At 46.6% G+C, this 19,295-nt stretch overlaps 1 protein-coding gene across 3 annotated transcripts in view; it reads right to left on the bottom strand.

Annotated features, from left to right (window-relative positions):
* The window catches only part of tmem86a (transmembrane protein 86A), a 41,160-nt gene that overhangs the window by 10,044 nt on the left and 11,821 nt on the right, over positions 1-19,295 (bottom strand). For all 3 annotated transcript variants that reach the window (XR_013498758.1, XR_013498759.1, XM_078220584.1), the window contains exon 2: positions 2,200-2,464. Coding sequence is in view for 1 of the 3 variants with exons in the window: in XM_078220584.1 (XP_078076710.1) it covers positions 2,200-2,464 (265 nt within the window). In the remaining 2 variants the exon portion in view is untranslated. The remainder of the gene's footprint in view (positions 1-2,199; positions 2,465-19,295) is intronic.

Below are 19,295 nucleotides of genomic sequence, written 5' to 3'. Positions count from 1 at the left end.
CTCCTCTGCACCCCCTCCAGTGTGTTCAGATCCTTCCTACAATGTGGCGACCAGAACTGCACACAGTACTCCAGCTGTGGCCTCACCAAAGTTCTATACAACTCCATCATGACCTCTCTGCTTTTGTAATCTATACCCCAGTTGATGAAGGCGAGTGTGCCATATGCCTTTTTCACCACCCTACTGACCTACCTTTCCGCCTTCAGAGATCTATGAACAAATACGCCAAGGTCCCTTTGTTCTTCAGAACTTCCCAGTGTCAGACCTTTCATAGTATACTTCCTTGTCAAATTACTCCTTCCAAAGTGCATCAACTCACACTTTTCAGGGTTAAATTCCATCTGCCACTTGTCCGCCCATTTGACCATCTCGTCTATATTTTCCTGTAACCCAAGACACTCAACCTCACTGTGAACCACCCGGCCAATCTTTGTGTCATCAGTAAACTTACTGATCCTACCCCCCACATAGTCATCTATGTCGTTTATATAAATGACGAACAATAGGGGGCCCAACACGGATCCACTGGTCAGAGTTCATGAGCTGAAGCCTGAACTGCAGACACTACAATGCATCAGGGAGAGGGGAATTTACCTGGACATTTCATTCCAGTGGGTAGTCTTATCCCTTAGTCTAGGATCTTCTGATTTAGACTATGGTCAAGGACAGAAGGGTGTGACTGTGAGTGAGGCAGGTTTGGGGATTGAGAAGAGGATCCAGTTGTCATGGTCCTCGTAGGTATCTATGACATAACTAGGACAAGGAAAGAAGTCCTGCTTAAGGGTTAGGTGCAGCTAGAAGCCAAGTTAAAATGCAGAACCAGAAAAGCAATAGTTTCTGGATTACTAGCTACGCTGTGAGAAAATTGGCATAGGGTTATGATCAGAGAGTTGAATATGTGGTTTAAAGGTTGGTGTGCGAGAAATGGGGTTCAATTCAATATTGAGGAAAGTGGGAGATGAACTGTTCAACCTCATCTGAACCATGCTGGGAACCAGTGTTCTGATGAATCATATAATGAGAGCTGTAGAGAGGGCTTCAAACTAAATAGTGAGGTAATAATGGGAGATGTGGCAAAGTAAATACAAAGGGCAAGGCAATAGGACTGGGTAGGGATAACCAGATGGGTAACGATAACCAGAATGTGGCAGGAAGGGACAGAGCAGAGTGCCCCAGCAAATGAGGATGTTATCCCTTGTGGGTTAATTTAGAACTAAAGGACAGAGGTTTAAAATAAGCAACCTCCCTTTTAAGACAGAGATGAGAAGAAATTTTGAGGGTGATTCTCCCAGTCCACTGCGCATTTGTAGTGAAGCGGGCCGGGAGACTCAAACAGAGGCTTCCCGCTGGGCACCACGGCCTCCGCGCGTCTCTGGCAGCGGATTTCCAGCACCGTCAGCTCTGTGCCAGAGGGCGGACACCACGGCCCGCTAGACTCTGCCCCCCCCACGGGAGTGGTTCACTCCCGTGGGGTTTGCAATAACTCCCCAGTGACGAGGAGTTAATGGCCTAACCCCACTGGAGTGAAGGGCAAGGGGAGTTTGGGGGGGGGGGGGGGGGGGGGGGGGGGGGGGAGACGGGGACCCCTGGGCATTGCCAGCCTGACCCACCGACACTGCCCAAGGAGCAAAGTGCCAATGCCCAGGGGCATTTTGGCACTGCCCACCAGGCATCAGGCAGTGCCAAGGGGGCAGGGCCTAATGGGGCGAGGTTGTTGGTGCTTGGAGGGGGAAGGGGGGCATTGCCGCTTTCTTCTTTCAGAGAGTCAATTCATCTTTGGAATTTTTTTCCCCCCCAAAGAGCAGTGGAGGCTAGATCATTGAATATATTCAAAGCTCAGTTGATATAATTTTGATCAACAAGGAAGTAAAGTGGTTTGAGAGGCATGAAATAAAGTGGGAGTAAATCACAATATCAGCTATGACGTTGCTGAATGGCAGAGCAGACTTGAAGAGCCAAAAGGCCTCCTCCCGTTCCTACTTCTTATGATCTGTCAGTGCGCTGGCACCTCGCACCATCAGCGCACGTACTGGGATATCACAGTGTCAAAGCACGGGCACCAGGCCCTAATCATCAACACACACACACACTCTATCATTGACACAGCTTCTCATATTCCAGAGCAGAGGAGAACATTCTTTATTCACCAGACATGAAAAAAGTGTGACACTGTTTACACCACTTCTCAGATCCACTCACCATGGACAAAATATCCTTGTTCCTGCCATATAAGAAAAGCATCTCCCAAAGCAGAAAATATCAGTCCTGCCAAGATCTTCCTTGCGTTGGAACGTGTTCCCAGGAAGTTGATTCCATGAGCCAGCAAGAATACCCAGAGACAGAAGATAGGCAGGCATTTGATCAGTGCACTGAACCACGATGGACTGGAGGTTGGTAGCCAGAGAACAAAATACACACAGGTGGCCTTAAAGAAAGGCACTAACTTAGGCCCCTCATTTTTAACCTATACAGGGTAGTAAAAAGAGAGAGAAAGACAGAGTCAGTTATCATACTGAAATCAGACCCTCTGTATTGTTACATGACAGCTGCTTTTATTCTAAACATATTTTCTACAATCTATTCAGTCTTTATCTTATGGATATTACTATGGTCATTACTCCAATGAATTTCCTGCTCCTGAGCTGCAACACTTTCTTCCTCCTCATTGCGCTGAAATCAAGCATCATCACTCTGTCTCCTTCTGTAACTGATTCTTTCCCAGGTCCTCAGACTGAGGAACCACTTCACCCCATCAATCTAACTCTTTCTGAACTCTCACGGGATTTTAAAACCCAAGCACAGGCCTGGATTTACATCACCGAAGTGGGTAGCAGGAGTCAGGAAAATTCCTGGTTTCATGCACCCACCTCAGGAGAAACTGCCCACAGCGGTGGGACTTTCATCTCATAAGGGTGGATGCAGGCTGAGGAAACATTAGGGGCTGCCAAGTGCCGTGGGACTTTATCCCAGTTACAATGAAAATCGTAAGCCCCACCCTCCCAATGTCTCTGAGCCCGAAACTCCTCACACAATCCCCATGACCCATCCATGCCCCACCATTCACCTTCATGCCAAGCTATGCCTCTCCACCCACCCCAATGTCACATAATGGCAAGTCCATTCCCACTGACCCACAATACAACGGGTGGGATTTCCTCTCCCTTCCTGCCGGTGGGTTCTTCTGGTCCTGCCAGCAGCACACCCCTGCCGCTGATTTCCTAGCTGTGTGGGATGGATTCAATGGCAAATACCATTGACAGTGATGGGACCTGAAGATCCCGCTGCTGGCTAATAGCAGGTCTCATCTCACCGCAAAGGAACAGGCCATGGGGGGGGGGCAGGGGGGCAATTCATCAAACAGTGACAATAGGACATATGAAAAAACATTTTACAAAGGTCATTCATTCATTACTTTCCACCATGTTTTAAAAATTCCTTTTAGTACATGGCAATTAAAGTATCAATGGCAGATGCTGCAAGCACTTGAAACTTCACTTCATGAAAATAAAGATTGCTTGATGGACAGCTCTCCTCTGCTAACAACTGCACAATATTTTTTTTTAAAACAGGAGGTAAGGAGGTTTCAAGTGCTTGCAATTCCTGCTATTGACATTTCAAAGGGTCTGAATGATTGACATTTTCCCATGTAGTAAAATTACTTTTTTTTAAAAAAAAGCAGTTGGAAGTAATAAATGAATTACCTTTTTAGAGCATTTTTTAATAACAAATATCCTATTATCACTATAGAATTCATTGGTTCTTTACAGTGTATAGTGGGTTATGGGCATGGAAATGTCGTAGCTTTGCATGGGGGTTTGAGGAGCCATGGGGGTGGGTGGAGGGACATAGCCTGGCGTAAAAGGCATGGGGAGGACCTTTGAACACACCTTTCAAAGCGTTCCCTCGTGCAGACTATGGTCATGACAGCTCAGAGGTGCTGTGAACCATGACTCTTTGCAAACCTGGCCTAACTCCATGAAAATTGTGGAAGACTCGGAAATGTCTATCCCTACGATGGAACCAGCCAGGTCGAGAGTGCTAAGTGTGGTCATGACTCAAATATCCTGGACCCTTAAAAAGAGATACGCCTGAAAATTGGAAAGCCTTGGAATGGGGTCAGGAATCCCAGAATCTGGACTCGCCCGCCACTTTTAAAGAGCTTCTGAGTCATCTGTGTTACCAAACTGCTCCTTCCAGAATTACTCAGGGTAATTTTCTGACTAATATGTCTCCAATAGAAAATCCTGAGAAAGCACTAACAAACGTGGAGAGTACACTGCTCACAGCTGTCCAAACATTGATGAAATGTTCAGAATGCTATCTGCAGCATGAGCCTCAATTTCTCATATATGCCCTCCTTGCAGTAAGTACGGCATGTGAAAGGGATGAGGAGGTTTGTCAAGGGTCAAACTTGTTTGTCAATTCAATGCCATTGTGACCTCCAGGCCATTTTAACTCCCTGGCCTAATTTGTATGTCTAAAGTGAAACTCAGGCCTGAACTTAGCAGAATGAGTAACTGGAATGAGAAGGATTTCAGGTGACCCGAGGGGAGGAATGCACGCAGTATGACAGGTAGGTTGGAGGGAGTTTCAGTCTTTGCAATGGGTCAGCCCACACCAGGAGACCTCCAGGTCTCAGAATCATTCCTAAATCAGGGCAGCAATCGGAGCCCAGCAACTGCCTCCCTATTAGGCTAAGAGATAAGAAAATACAAGGTTAAAGTTGTTGACCACTTTCCAATGGTCCCAATGGACAGTCCTGTCAAAGGTGGACTCAATCCACCTGTGAACCCACTGTAGATGAAGGTTCTACCAGCTCACACATGTTGAAGCTGGTGCCGGAATGGTCCCGACACCTTGTGCAACCGTACTCCTAGCAAGGATAGCTGGCATCTCCAGAACCTGAGTGGAGAAAGATAGCACCAGCTCTCCACAGTTTTCCATTAGCAGCCATCATTTAACTAATAATGCTGTAGGTTGACACAGAACTGGGTATAGTAAATATTTGCCACTTTACTCATTCCTTCTGTTCCCTTCAGCTGCTTCTTTTTTCCAGGGATATCATATTGTTCGTCACCTCAATGGGAAACTGCTGACTGTTCAAGCTCTGTACGTACTAAGATTACTTTCAGAGGAAGCTCTGGGTTGCCTGCTGCTTGCCGGCTGTTTGTGGAATCTAAAGTTTCAAAAGTGGGTTGAGGTACTGTCACATGGTTTCACCACACTCACAAAACACCAGCATCAAAAAAAATGACTTAACCCTCTTCCAGCCAGAACAGTTAATACACAGCTTCCTTCATTAGAGTAGCCAAAAGGAGCATTCACTGTCAGCTGGCTAATTTGCCTTTCCAATAGTTACATTGTAGCTTTTTATTGTCATGTTGTTTAGTTTAATTGCTCCCATAGCTTTCATGCCTAAGGCTTACAAATAAAAACTTGGAATAATGCCAATCCATAATGCCTCTCTCTCTTTCTCTCTGCATTTGAACTCATTCATATTTCATAGCGACACCTGAACCTGCAAGTCCCATTCAGTTTTAATTTCTCATATGCTAAACTGAACTGTTGACTACCAATGCAAATTCCAATTGCCTCAATTTCCCATTGCTCTCTCACCTACCCCTGATATCAGTCCCAAGTGGCCTGCTTTGGTCTTGCTGGACTATTCACTCTCAAAACCAGTGGTGGGCAACCTGAGGCCTAGGGGCCACATGCGGCCCATCTGGGTTCTGAGTGCAGCCTACGAGACATTCTGTTGCCCACTGTCCACTCACAGGGTTGCCACATCCCGCTGATTTCATCTGCGTATTTTTTTCCCTACACACTAAAGCAAGGGCACGTGAAGTGAGATGTATGGTGATTGATTGGGAGAGCCATACCCTCTGCATCCAAAGTATAAATATTTCTTTTGTTTTTACCATTTGATATTGATGACATTTGTATTAATATAATGAATGATTAAGCATTTTCTATAACACATTAATGAAATACTCCATGTGTATTAAATGTATTTGATCTTATTCATGGGGTCATGGTCGGCAAACATGCCAAATTTCAAGCTTGTGACCCACTGAGATGAAGGAGGGCCATTCATGGGGCCACTCATGGGGCCCATCACTAGCCTACGTTGCCCTTCACTGCTCTAAGCGAGTGAAAAAGAGATAAAACTCCTTCCTTTAGTCGTCATTTCTATCTACTCTCCCTGCTGAAGCTGAGTTCTCACAGGCACATCTGACTTTTACTTGATCCCTCATTGTCCACCCTAATTTGTATTGGGGAAGTATTGTGCCAAAATCTACAGACACTTCAATACCACCTACAAACATTCCAGACTAGGGATAGGGACTCCTTGCACCATGCTCCCTTTTTTTTTTAAGTTGAATCCTTGCCACATGTGATCTGCTCCAGTTAGGTGTGCAATCTGGAGAAACTCCAGATTAAAGTATAGTGCATGTGAAAATTACTTTAATAGCAGAATTATCAGAAAGATGAGAATAAGTTACAAAGCCTAGTTCTGAAGGGATTCTGCAAGGGATGATTTTAGCAACAATTTCCCCTCAACTAATGGTAGAAATCCATTTTTGCATTTCAATCTCAGAATTAAAGTTTAATATTTCCTTCAGTTTAATATAGTATGAAGACCATGCAAACTGGTGACAATATTTTACAGTCTGGCTGTGTATGCTAAGCTATGCAAAGGAGCATTACTGATGGAAGGAAATGAGAATGTCTGCCACCAGCTACATTCCTGAAAAGTTAGTGTCCCATCGTTCCCCTTTTACCCAGAATCATATCGAGCATGTACAGGATCAGGTACAGCATGATTAGATGCAGAGGAAAGGTTCCTCTTTACTGCACCTTCAAGGACAACACAAATTAAATGCAAAGTAAAGCTCAATTTCCTTTGTTCCAAAAGCAGATCTAACCCCAACCTCAATAGTATCCCACAGCGGCTCTTGTTACAGCTTCTTTCAATAAGTATCTTAATGCCAACTTATGTCAATGTTTAGTGCCACGAATGGACTTGAGGACTGCCAATATGAATCTGTCATAGCCACTTAGAGCCAGAAAGGAGACTCGTATCCAGGTCAGTCTAAGCTGAACTTTGTCAAAGAAATGGGAGACCAGTGTATAATCTAATGCACCATTCAGTTCTCTAACACATTCATTATCCCGCATTCCCTGTGTTCAAAGGGAGTTCAGACCACAATGTTCCAAACAGGAACTGGAGATTTGGCATTGGGTGGGACTGCTATTTCTTCCTTACAATAACAAATTGTATTTATATTGTGCCTTTAAAGTAATTAAATATCCCAAGGCACTTCACAAGAGTGTTATAAAGCAAAATTTGGCATCAGGCTATGCAAGGTGATATTACGGCGTGGCCAAAAGTCTGGACAAAGAGGTAGGCTTTAAGGACAGTGTATGAGGGTTATATAAGCAGCTGAGCTAAGGCAGGTAAAGAATCAGGCAATGTTACAGAGACAAAGCAGCCCATTTCCATATGCAGCTAAATCTGGACAATATTGAGGCTTGGGCTGACAAGTGGCAAGTAACACTCACGCTACACGAGTGCTGTCTCCAACAAGAGAGAATCTAATCATCGTCCCTTGACATTTAATGGCAATACCATCGCTAAATTTCCCACTTTCAATATCCTGGGGTTATCATTGACCAGAAATGGAACTGGACTAGCCACATAAATACAGCGGTTACAAGGTGGATACGATATCTTGGCCGAATGGTCTAAAGTGCTTGATTAAAACAGCTCGAGTCTCTGTGGGAGCGTGTGTTCGAATCCCACCACTGCCAAATGTGCTTTATATTCAAGGAAGGGAAGTATTTGTTGGGATGACACAGTGGTTAGCACTGCTGCCTCACAGCACCAGGGACCCAGGTTCAATTCAGGCCTTGGGTGACGGTGCAAACTCCACACATTCTCCCAGTGTCTGCATGTGTTTCCTCTAGATGCTCCACTTTCCTCCCTAGTCCAAAGATGTGTAGGTTAGATGGATTATCCATGGTAACTGTATGGGGTTCCAGGGTTAGGGCGGGGGAGAAGGCCTGGGTAAGACACTCTTAGAAGTCTCAACACCAGCTAAACGTCCAACAGGTTTATTTGGCAGCACAAGCTTTCAGAGCGCTGCTCCTTCATCAGGTAAGTGAAGACTTGTGTTCACAAACAGGGCATATACAGACACAAACTCAATTTACAAGATAATAGTTGGAATGCGAGTCTTTACAGGTAATCAAGTCTTAAAGGTACAGACAATGTGAGTGGAGAGAGGGCCGAGCACAAGTTAAAGAGGTGTGTAAAGGCTCCGACCAGGACAGTTTTTTTAAATTTCAAAAATATACTTTATTCAAAAAAAACCTCTCAAATAAAACATTGCAAAACAACAGATCCAAAGTTATAAACAGTGCAAAAAAAAGAATCATTTTTACAGTACAATACAGTGCTTATTTACAAAACATTACATTTCATTGCATTTCATTACTTAAAAACTATATACATACATCAGAGTTTACTGTGTGCCGTTATTTTTCAGATTGGCACACAGTTACGCGGGTCGAGGGTATTCTGCAGTTACCCGGCCCTCGATCTGCCTCGGTTGAGACGCTTTACATGGTGGCCTTTCCCCATTGTGCCTTTGCGGCGGCTGCCCCAAGCTTGAGCACGTCCCTGAGCACATAGTCCTGGACCTTGGAATGTGCCAGTCTGCAACACTCGGTCGAGGACAATTCTTTCAGCTGGAAGATCAGCAAGTTTCGGGCGGACCAAAGCGCGTCCTTCACCGAGTTGATGACCCTCCAGCAGCAGTTGATATTTGTCTCTGTGTGCGTCCCCGGAAACAGCCCGCAGAGCACAGAGTCCTGCGTCACCGAGCTGCTCGGGACGAACCGCGACAAATACCCCTGCATCTCACTCCAGACCTTCTTTGCAAAGGCACATTCCACAAGGAGGTGTGCGACCATCTCATCAGCTCCGCAGCCGCTTCGAGGGTAGCGTGCGGTGAGGTTGAGCCCTCGGGCGTGCATAAAAGGATCTGACGGGGAGTGCCCTTCTCACCACCAGCCAAGCCAGGTCTTGGTGCTTGTTTGTGAGTTCTGGTGATGAGGCATTCTGCCAAATGACATTGACAGTCCGCTCAGGGAACCATCCGACAGGATCCACCGTCTCCTTTTCTCTCAGGGCCTCAAGGACATTACGTGCTGACCACTGCTTGATAGCCATGTGGTCAAAGGTGTGTTTCCGGAAGAATTTCTCCACGAAGGATAGGTGCTGCGGTACTGTCCAACTACTTGGAGCGTTCCGCGGCAATGTGGCCAGACCCATCCTCCGCAACACTTGGGACAGGTAGAACCTCAAAAACTAGTGGCACTTGCTGTTACTGTACCGAGGATCTACACACAGCTTGATGCAGCCGCACACAAAGGTGGCCATCAGGATGAGGGCGGCGTTGGGAACGTTTTTCCCTCCGTTCTCTAGAGATCCATCTTTGATCTCCAGATAAATTTGAAGATGGCCTGGGTCACTGCTGCTGCGCAGGATTTGGGGAGAGGCCACACCTGCGCCACGTACAACAACACGGACAGAACCTCGCATCTGATCACAAGGTTTTTCCCAGTGATGGAGAGGGAGCGTTGCTCCCACAATCCCAATTTTTGTCTGGCTTTGGCGATGCGCTCTTCCCAGTTTTTGGTGCATGCCCCTGCCATTCCATACCATATCCCCAGCACCTTGTGGTAGTCTGCCTTGATGGTGATGGGGACAAAGGATGTGTCAGGCCAGTTCCCAGAGAACATGGCCTCACTCTTACCCTGGTTGACTTTGGCCCCCGAGGCCAGCTCGAACTGCTCACAGACTCGAAGGAGCCTGCGAACAGACAAGGAGTCCGAGCAGAAGACAGCCATGTCTTTCCATGTAGAGGGAGGCTTTGACTTGCGTCCCTCCGCTGCCTGGGATCGTAACCCCTTTGATGCCTGGGTCGCTTCTGAGGGCCTCGGCAAAGGACAGAGGAGAGAGGGCAGCCTTGCCTGACTCCAGACCTGATCTGAAACATATCTGATTCCCACCCGTTGATTGAAACTGCGCTACTGATGTCTGTGTAGAGCAGTTGGATCCAATTGCGGATTCCCTCCCCAAAGCACATTTTGGAGAGCACATCCATCATGTAGCTGTGCGATATTCTGTCAAACGCCTTCTCCTGGTCTAGACTGATGAGGCAGGTGTCCACCTGCCTGTCCTGCACGTAGGCGATCGTATCTCTGAGTAGCGCGAGGCTATCAGAGATCTTCCTGCCTGGCACAGCACAGGTTGGATCAGGATGGATCACTGACCCCAGAGCAGACTTGATCCGGTTGGCGATGACCTTGGCCAGAATTTTATAATCCACGTTCAATAGTGAAATGGGTCGCCAATTTCTAATTTCTTCCCTTTTCCCCCTTCTGCTTGTAGATGAGGGTAATGATGCCTTTCCTCATGGACTCTGACATGCTGCCTTCCAGAAGCATACTCTCGTATACTTCCAGGAGGTCCGGGCCCGTCAAGTCCCACAATGCCAAGTAAAACTCAGCCAGTAAGCCATCGCTTCCGGGAGTTTTACCCTTCTGAAGGGACTCGGCGGCCTTTGTCAGCTCATCCAGAGCTACCGGTCTGTCCAGGCTCTCCCACTCGCCGTCGTCCAAGACCTGCGTGATAGACGACAGGAAAGACTGGGAGGCCGTGCTGTCTGTTGGCTTCAGGTCATAGAGTCCGGCATAGAAGGATTTGCAGATTCTCAGAATGTCAGACTGTGATGACCTTACAGAGCCATCTTCTTCCTTCAGGCTGCCGATCACAGAGGTTTCTCTGTGCACCTTCTGGAAGAAGAAACGCGAGCACATTTCATCCTGCTCCACAGAGCGGACCCTGGACCGGAAGATCACCTTGGAGGCCTCCGAGGCAAAGAGCGAGGCTTGCTGGCTCTTCACCTCCCGGAGATCCTCCTTGACATCAACCCCATCGACTGCAGTTGGAGTAGCTCCTGCATGCTTTTCTGGAGTCGGGACATTTCCCCCCCATCTCTCCCTGGCCTTCTGAACCCCTTTTCGGATAAAGAACCTCTTGATGTTGCCCTTGATGGTTTCCCACCAGAGCGATGGAGACTCAAAGAAGGGTTTCACAGTTCTCCAACAGTGGTAAACCCTCGAGTTCCTCTAGGTTCTCTGGGGTCAACAGTTCTACATTTAGCTTCCAGGACCCCCGGCCCACTTTCTGGTTTTCCTCCAGCTGACAGTCTGCCAGCAGGAGGCAGTGGTCAGAGAAGAATACCGGCTTGACGTCGGTGGACCTGACCGTGAGCGCGCGGGATGCAAACATGAAGTCGATCCTGGAGCGGACAGACCCGTCTGGCCGCGACCACGTGTATCTACGCTGCCCTCCGTATGCCGGATTGCTGAAGACGTCGAGCAGCTTGGCATCTTTGACTGTTTCCAGCAGGGCTCTGGACGTAGCGTCCAGTTTGCTTTCAGCCCTGTTGGATCGGCCGGCCTTGTCAATAATACAGTTAAAATCCCCATCCCAGTATGATTGGCCTGGAGGTGGTGAGTAGCAGTGGCAGCTGTTCAAAAAGTGCCAGCCGCTCTGTCTTGACGGCAGGGGCATACACATTAATCAGCCTGAGAGGGCAGTTTTTGTACGTGACGTCTGCTACGAGGAGGCGTCCTCCCACCATCTCCTTAACTTCGGAGACGGTGAAGTTGCCTCCTCGCAGCAGAATGCCTAGGCCGGATGTACGGCAGTCGTTCCCACCTGACCAGATGGACGGTCCGTGGGACCACACACTCGACCAGCGCCTGTAATTGCTGAGGTGGGGTATTCCACACTCTTGCAAGAACAACAGGTCAGCCTTTACCTTGGCCAGGTAGGACAAGCTGGCCGCACATCTCAGACCATCTTTAATGCTGCGTACATTTAAGAGATGCAAACTTTAAAGACATTTTAAAAATAAAGGGTTTGTCAATTCTTACATGTCTTTCAGTCAGCCTGCTCCAGGTGCTGCATGCCTGTGGCGCTGACGAAATTCTGCAGGGCTGAGGTAGCAGTCCGACCCTGCCTCAGGTCTCCGACCACGACTGGGTGACATGGTCGGTGTCGTGTAGCCCTCGGTTGGTGCCGGGGTTGCAGGCCGGTCTCTGCCTTGGACGTTGTGGGTGTCCTCGTTCCTGTTGTCTGGGGTTAGGGGAGCCTCGAACGCACTGCTGCACCCGTCACAGTTAGTGAGATTTTGCAAGCCCAGGCAAGTCGTGGGGGTTACCACTATTTCTCACTAACTGTCCTGCCTGGAGCCAATACACACCTCTTTAACTTGTGCTTGGCCCTCTCTCCACTCACATTGTCTGTACCCTTAAGACTTGATTACCTGTAAAGACTGGTATTTCAACCATTGTCTTGTAAATTGAGTTTGTATCTGTATATGCCCTGTTTGTGAATACAAGTCTTCACTCACCTGATGAAGGAGCAGCACTCCAAAAGCTTGTGCTGCCAAATAAACCTGTTGGACTTTAACCTGGTGTTGTGAGACTTCTTACTGCGCTTACCCCAGTCCAACGCCGGTATCTCCACATTAAGACACTCTTGTCAGAGAGTCGGTGCAGACTTGATGGGCCGAATGGCCTCCTTCTGCAGTGTAGAGATTCTAAGTGTAGATCAGAGGCTGGCAATTCTACAGAGAGTACTCACCTCCTGACTCCTCAAAGCCTATCTAGTCTACCATCTACAAGGCACAAGTCCCAGAATCTCTCCACTTGCCTTGATGAGCACAGTTCCAACAACAATCAAGAAGTTCAAACACAATCCAGGACAAAGCAGTTTGCTTGACTGGCATCCCACCCACCACAATAAACATTCACTCCCTCCACCACCAACGCACAGTGGCAGCAGTGTGTATCAACTACAAAATGCACTGTATCAACTAACCAAGGATCCTTCCAAAGTCACAATCTCTACCACCTAGAAGAACAAGGGCAGCAGTTGCATGGGAAACCACCACCTACAGGTTCCCCTCCAAGCCATGCACCATTCTGACTTGGATCCACATTGCTGTTCCTTCAGTATTGCTAGGTTAAAATCCTGAATTCTCTCCCTAATAGCACCCTGGGTATACCTATGCCAAATGTAGTGCAGTGATTCAAGAAGGCAGCACATCACCACCTTCTCAAGGGCACTTAGGGATAGGCAATAAATGCTGGCCTCGCCAGTGATTCACACATCCCATGAAGGAACATAAAATAAGCCTTAGTGACAGTATGGATTTGTGTCTCATCTCATCTCAGAGCCATTCTGACATCAAGATTGTAGACAAACTGATTCAACCAATAAAAATTGTGGTCTAGCTAGTGACACCCCGGTCCTGTGAAAGAATTTTTAAAACTCTCAAAGTTGCTAGAGAGAGCGAGAAATAGAAGGAATGAACTTTGGAGCAAGGCCCAAAGACAATGGCTCCAGTCTTCCCAATGATTAATTGGAGGTATATCTGTTCATCCAATATCGTCAGACAAACCGTCTGATAATTTAGCAACAACAATCCATAGAACATTGAATTAACTTTCACATTTCTCTTGGCGATATCTCTGATCCACGGGTGCATGTTGTTGATTTACACAAATGTTCGAACAGAGTTTTACACTCTATGATTCACTGCATTCCTGTGGAGAGCTCACCAGCTGAAAAGAGGGACTGGGTCAGCGTTATGTATTTATATTAATTTCCATTAGCTTACCTAAGCTCTGTTATGTTAATGTATTAATGTATTCAACTGTAATGCCAAGATAAGTCACTTGCGCGGGGAAACAGGCAGAAAAGCAGCAGCCATGCAAGAGAACACATACCTGTAAATAAAGCTCCGTTGTTTTAAACCCTCCATGCTCCCTAGCATCATTCTTCAATATAAGTGTTATCCCCGTGGCCTCCTTAAGCATGTCTTAATGACTGGCTACCAAACAAGATAAGGTCGACAGTTCCGACACGCCACAGTGAAAAACCGCACCGACCTCCTCAGAAGACAAACACGGGACATGGTGGACAGAGTACCCTTCGTCATCCAGTACTTCCCCGGAGCAGAGAAGCTATGGCATCTCCTCCGGAGCCTTCGACATGTCATTGATGAAGATGAACATCTCGCCAAGGCCATCCCCACACCCCCACTTCTTGCCTTCAAACAATCGCACAACCTCAAACAGACTATTGTCCGCAGCAAACTACCCAGCCTTCAGGAGAACAGTGACCACAACATCACACAACCCTCCCACAGCAACCTCTGCAAGGCGTGCCGGATCATCGACACGGATGCCATCATCTCACGTGAGAACGCCATCAACCAGGTACACGGTACATACTCTTGCAACTCGGCCAACATTGTCTACCTGATATGCTGCAGGAAAGGATGTCCCGAGGCATGGTACATTGGGGAAACCATGCAGACACTACGACAACGGATGAATGAACACCGCTCAACAATCACCAGGCAAGACTGTTCTCTTCCTGTTGGGGAGCACTTCAGCGGTCACGGGCATTCGGCTTCTGATCTTCGGGTAAGCATTCTCCAAGGCGACCTTCATGACACACGGCAGCACAGAGTCGCTGAGCAGAGACTGATAGCCAGGTTCCGCACACATGAGGACGGCCTCAACCGGGATCTTGGGTTCATGTCACACTATCTGTAACCCCCACAACTTGCCTGGATGTGCAAAGTCTCACTGGCTGTCCTGTCTGGAGACAATACACATCTCTTTAACCTGTGCTAATGCTCTCTCCACTCACATTGTCTGTACCTTTAAGACTTGATTAGCTGTAAAGACTCGCATTCCAATCATTATTCATTATTCTGTAAATTGAGTTTGTCTTTATATGCCCTCTTTGCTGTTTATGAGCAGATCTCCCACTCACCTGACGAAGGAGCAGCGCTCCGAAAGCTCGTAGCGTTTGCTACCAAATAAACCGGTTGGACTTTAACCTGGTGTTGTTAGACTCCTTACTGTGTTTACCTCAGTCCAACGCCGGTATCTCCACATCATACCAAACAAGATACCAGAGAACAGGTTACCAATAGCTTCCACTTGATCTTAGAATACTGTATGCAATGGGGAGACGAGAATGAGATGTTTGTAAAACCTTCCAAACTGCAGAAGAATTGACACCTGGGCCTGATGCAGTGAATCAGTAACTATCGTTATGGAAACTGGGTTTATATGAAGTCCAGGCTGGTCAGATGAAAATCCCTTTCTCAGTTGGCTAGAAAGAACCTGTCTGAATGAGCAAGTGGGCGAGGGCCTACAACACAAAACCAACTCTCACTTGGCAATTTCCCTTAGAGATGCCAGGAGATGATTGGTGTGGAAAATGGAAATGGAACAATGGGAATGGTTCTCCAAAGAATGGGACCAATACACGTTATTGGACAGTGAAGGGAGCTTTGCTCTGCATTTAACTGTGTCTGGGTGCTCACTCACACTGCTAGAATGGAAGGTACTCAATTCTCCTACATGGACATGTCTCATTTTGATGAACACAAAATTCACCAAAAAAGGCTCAATTTTTAATTTTGTTTTACCCCATTCTTAAAGTTACAAAGCCAATGCTCAGCATGGACTGGGCAAACCCAAATCCATCTCCTTGCCTTCTCCAAGAACCAAATTCAAATTGAATCCAATTCATGCTCCCCACGAGTGAAGCAAACAAGACCCAAGCTGACAAGATACTGCATTGCACCCCATCTTGGGCTTGACCTCGGCCAAAAGGCTCAATTTTGTTTGGCACCTTTTGATACTTTAGTCCTAATCAAAAAGCCAATTAAGCCCACGAGGGACAAATCAGATCCAAGCTGACACGACAGGATATACATCCCACCTTAGGCTTGATCAAACAAGACCCAAGCTGACAGAGTGAGGCATTACACCCACTCCTGCGCTTGATCTGAGCTACATCTGAGCCAAAAGGCCCAGATGGCTTTAAAAAAACTGCGTCGGGTGAAGCCTCAGTTTAACCTCATTGGCTACCCTCCATGCTTTCACTTCATCTTAGCCAAAAAGCGATCCTGGAAGACCAACCTTCGGCTGCTGCTAGCACTAGGACCCAGAGTCAGCCAAAAGGTCAATTTCTAACAACAGAAACCCATATTGAAAAGAAACTGGTCTTCCGTTGCCTTACTTACATTACTTTTTTGAAAATCACATTTATATAGCAATTACTTTGAAATATCTCTGTTTCATACAATAAATTACTTTTGAAGTGCAATAACTGAGAAAGAACAAAAATCAGCAAAGATTCAGCCAGTCACTTAAGTGGTTCACCCCACCCCCCCAATCCAACAAAAACAGTGCAACTTCACATCAATTAGTTTTGCTGCATTTTGGAACACATTAACATACGATCCTTACTGTCCTGATCCTTGGTGTTATAGCATTAGTACCATATAGGTCATCCATCGACTTACTGGCCTCCTCTTTGCGACTGTACCATAAAAGCCTGTTTAGAATCAATGAATATGGATAGTAACAGCGAAAATGGATATACTCCAAATGTTTCTTGTTTTGATAGTGAACAGCCTCATGGGAGCTGACAGATTTCCTCTCACGGGAGCTGCAGTTCCTAGTCTGTTGCTAACATATCTCAAGTCCAAGGATACTAACCAAGAAGGTTTTCTAGCAGCACAAAGATACTAGAACTCATACACAGAACTGGGGAGACTTCCCTTTTATGTCCAAAAGGCTGGCATGTAACCAACTAGCTGAGTGCTGTTTTGAATCTATTACCAGGGGCTATACAAGAGCAACTCAAGACTGACTCATTCTATAATACAATGACTATAAAAGAATCTGAATAATCCTTCATTCCAGTTATTAGGCTAAAGTTGTTTTGTAGATGACAGAACCAACCTTGCTTCAGAACAAACAACCATCTGAAATATTTCCACTTAGTTATACTGATGACCCAGACTTTTACAGGAAGAATAGGCACTTGGCTGAAATACTGAAGAGGTGCTGGCACCCCCTGTACTCCAGGGCTGGCCAGCACCTCCAGAAGCAGAGAGAAGATTAGGTAGAAAAATCCTATCTTGCAATGTCAAAAGGTGATAGTTCTCAAATTTTAATTGTAATGTAGGCATTGGGTATAAATCTAGACTAAGAAATTGCATGAGAACATAAATAGTTAAGTTTATTTATTAGTGTCACAAGTAGGCTTACATTAACAGTGCAATGAAGTTACTGTGAAAATCTCCTAGTCGTTACACTCCAGCACCTGCTCAAGTACACTGAGGGATAACTTACCATGGCCAATGCACCTAACCTGCACGACTTTCGGACCGAGGGAGGAAACCAGAGCCCCCGGAGGAAACCCACGCAGACATGGGGAGAACGTGCAGACTTCACACAGACAGTAACCCAAGCCGGGAATCGAACCCAGGTACGAGGCAGCAGTGCTAACCACTGTACCACCATGCCGCCCAGTAGTTGACAAGAGAGCACAGCTCTCAAGCAGTGAAAGTAGCTGTCCTCTATCCTATCAAACTAAACAATACTGGAGTGCCCCACAACATGGAAATCAGCCCTAAAAAAACTGGAATTAAAGACAAACAAAAAGAAAAGGCTATAATTGTCCTTAGAAATTGAAGACGTGGAGGGCTCTTTCTTTGTTAATTGTCAGAATATGTTTCAAATGGAAAGGCCAACAAGTATTGCCACCTAGTTGCTCTTGAGAAGGTGGTAATGGACATTCTTCTTGAACTGCAGTGATCTGTGTAGTGTCCCATATTGCTGTCAGGCAGGGTAGTCCAGGAATTTGGCACAGAGTCAATGACAGAACAGTGATATATCTTCAAGTTAGGATGGTGTGTGACTTGGACAGGATTATGAAAGTGATAGCATTCCCATTCACTGGATGGCTTTGTCCTAAGTAGTGGAGGTAGAACATAGAACATAGAACATTACAGCGCAGAACAGGCCCTTCGGCCCACGATGTTGCACCGACCAGTTAAAAAAAAACTGTGACCCTCCAACCTAAACCAATTTCTTTTCGTCCATGAACCTATCTACGGATCTCTTAAACGCCCCCAAACTAGGCGCATTTACTACTGATGCTGGCAGGGCATTCCAATCCCTCACCACCCTCTGGGTAAAGAACCTACCCCTGACATCGGTTCTATAACTACCCCCCCTCAATTTAAAGCCATGCCCCCTCGTGCTGGATTTCTCCATCAGAGGAAAAAGGCTATCACTATCCACCCTATCTAAACCTCTAATCATCTTATATGTTTCAATAAGATCCCCTCTTAGCCGCCGCCTTTCCAGCGAAAACAATCCCAAATCCCTCAGCCTCTCCTCATAGGATCTCCCCTCCATACCAGGCAACATCCTGGTAAACCTCCTCTGCACCCTCTCCAAAGCCTCCACATCCTTCCTGTAATGTGGGGACCAGAACTGCACACAGTACTCCAAGTGCGGCCGCACCAGAGTTGTGTACAGTTGCAACATAACGCCACGACTCCTAAATTCAATCCCCCTACCAATAAACGCCAAGACACCATATGCCTTCTTAACAACCCTATCTACTTGATTCCCAACCTTCAGGGATCTATGCACACATACACCTAGATCCCTCTGCTCCTCCACACTACTCAAAGTCCTCCCGTTAGCCCTATACTCAACACATCTGTTATTCCTACCAAAGTGAATTACCTCACACTTCTCCGCATTAAACTCCATCCGCCACCTCTCGGCCCAACTTTGCAACCTGTCTAAGTCTTCCTGCAAACTACGACACCCTTCCTCACTGTCTACCACACCACCGACTTTGGTGTCATCAGCAAATTTGCTAATCCACCCAACTATACCCTCATCCAGATCATTAATAAATATTACAAACAGCAGTGGCCCCAAAACAGATCCCTGAGGTACACCACTTGTAACCGCACTCCATGATGAATATTTACTATCAACCACCACCCTCTGTTTCCTATCCGCTAGCCAATTCCTGATCCAATTTCCTAGATCACCCCCAATCCCATACATCTGCATTTTCTGCAGAAGCCTACCATGGTGAACCTTATCAAACGCCTTACTAAAATCCATATATACCACGTCCACTGCCTTGCCCCCATCCACCTCCTTGGTCACTTTCTCAAAAAACTCAATAAGGTTAGTAAGGCACGACCTACCTGCCACAAAACCATGCTGACTATCACCTATCAATTCATTACTCTCCAAATAACTATAAATCCTATCCCTTATAATTTTTTCCAACATCTTGCCGACAA

Source organism: Mustelus asterias, chromosome 9 (assembly GCF_964213995.1).
Source record: "Mustelus asterias chromosome 9, sMusAst1.hap1.1, whole genome shotgun sequence".
NCBI classification, from domain to species: domain Eukaryota; kingdom Metazoa; phylum Chordata; class Chondrichthyes; order Carcharhiniformes; family Triakidae; genus Mustelus; species Mustelus asterias.
This window is presented reverse-complemented; position numbering and strand designations above follow the sequence as displayed.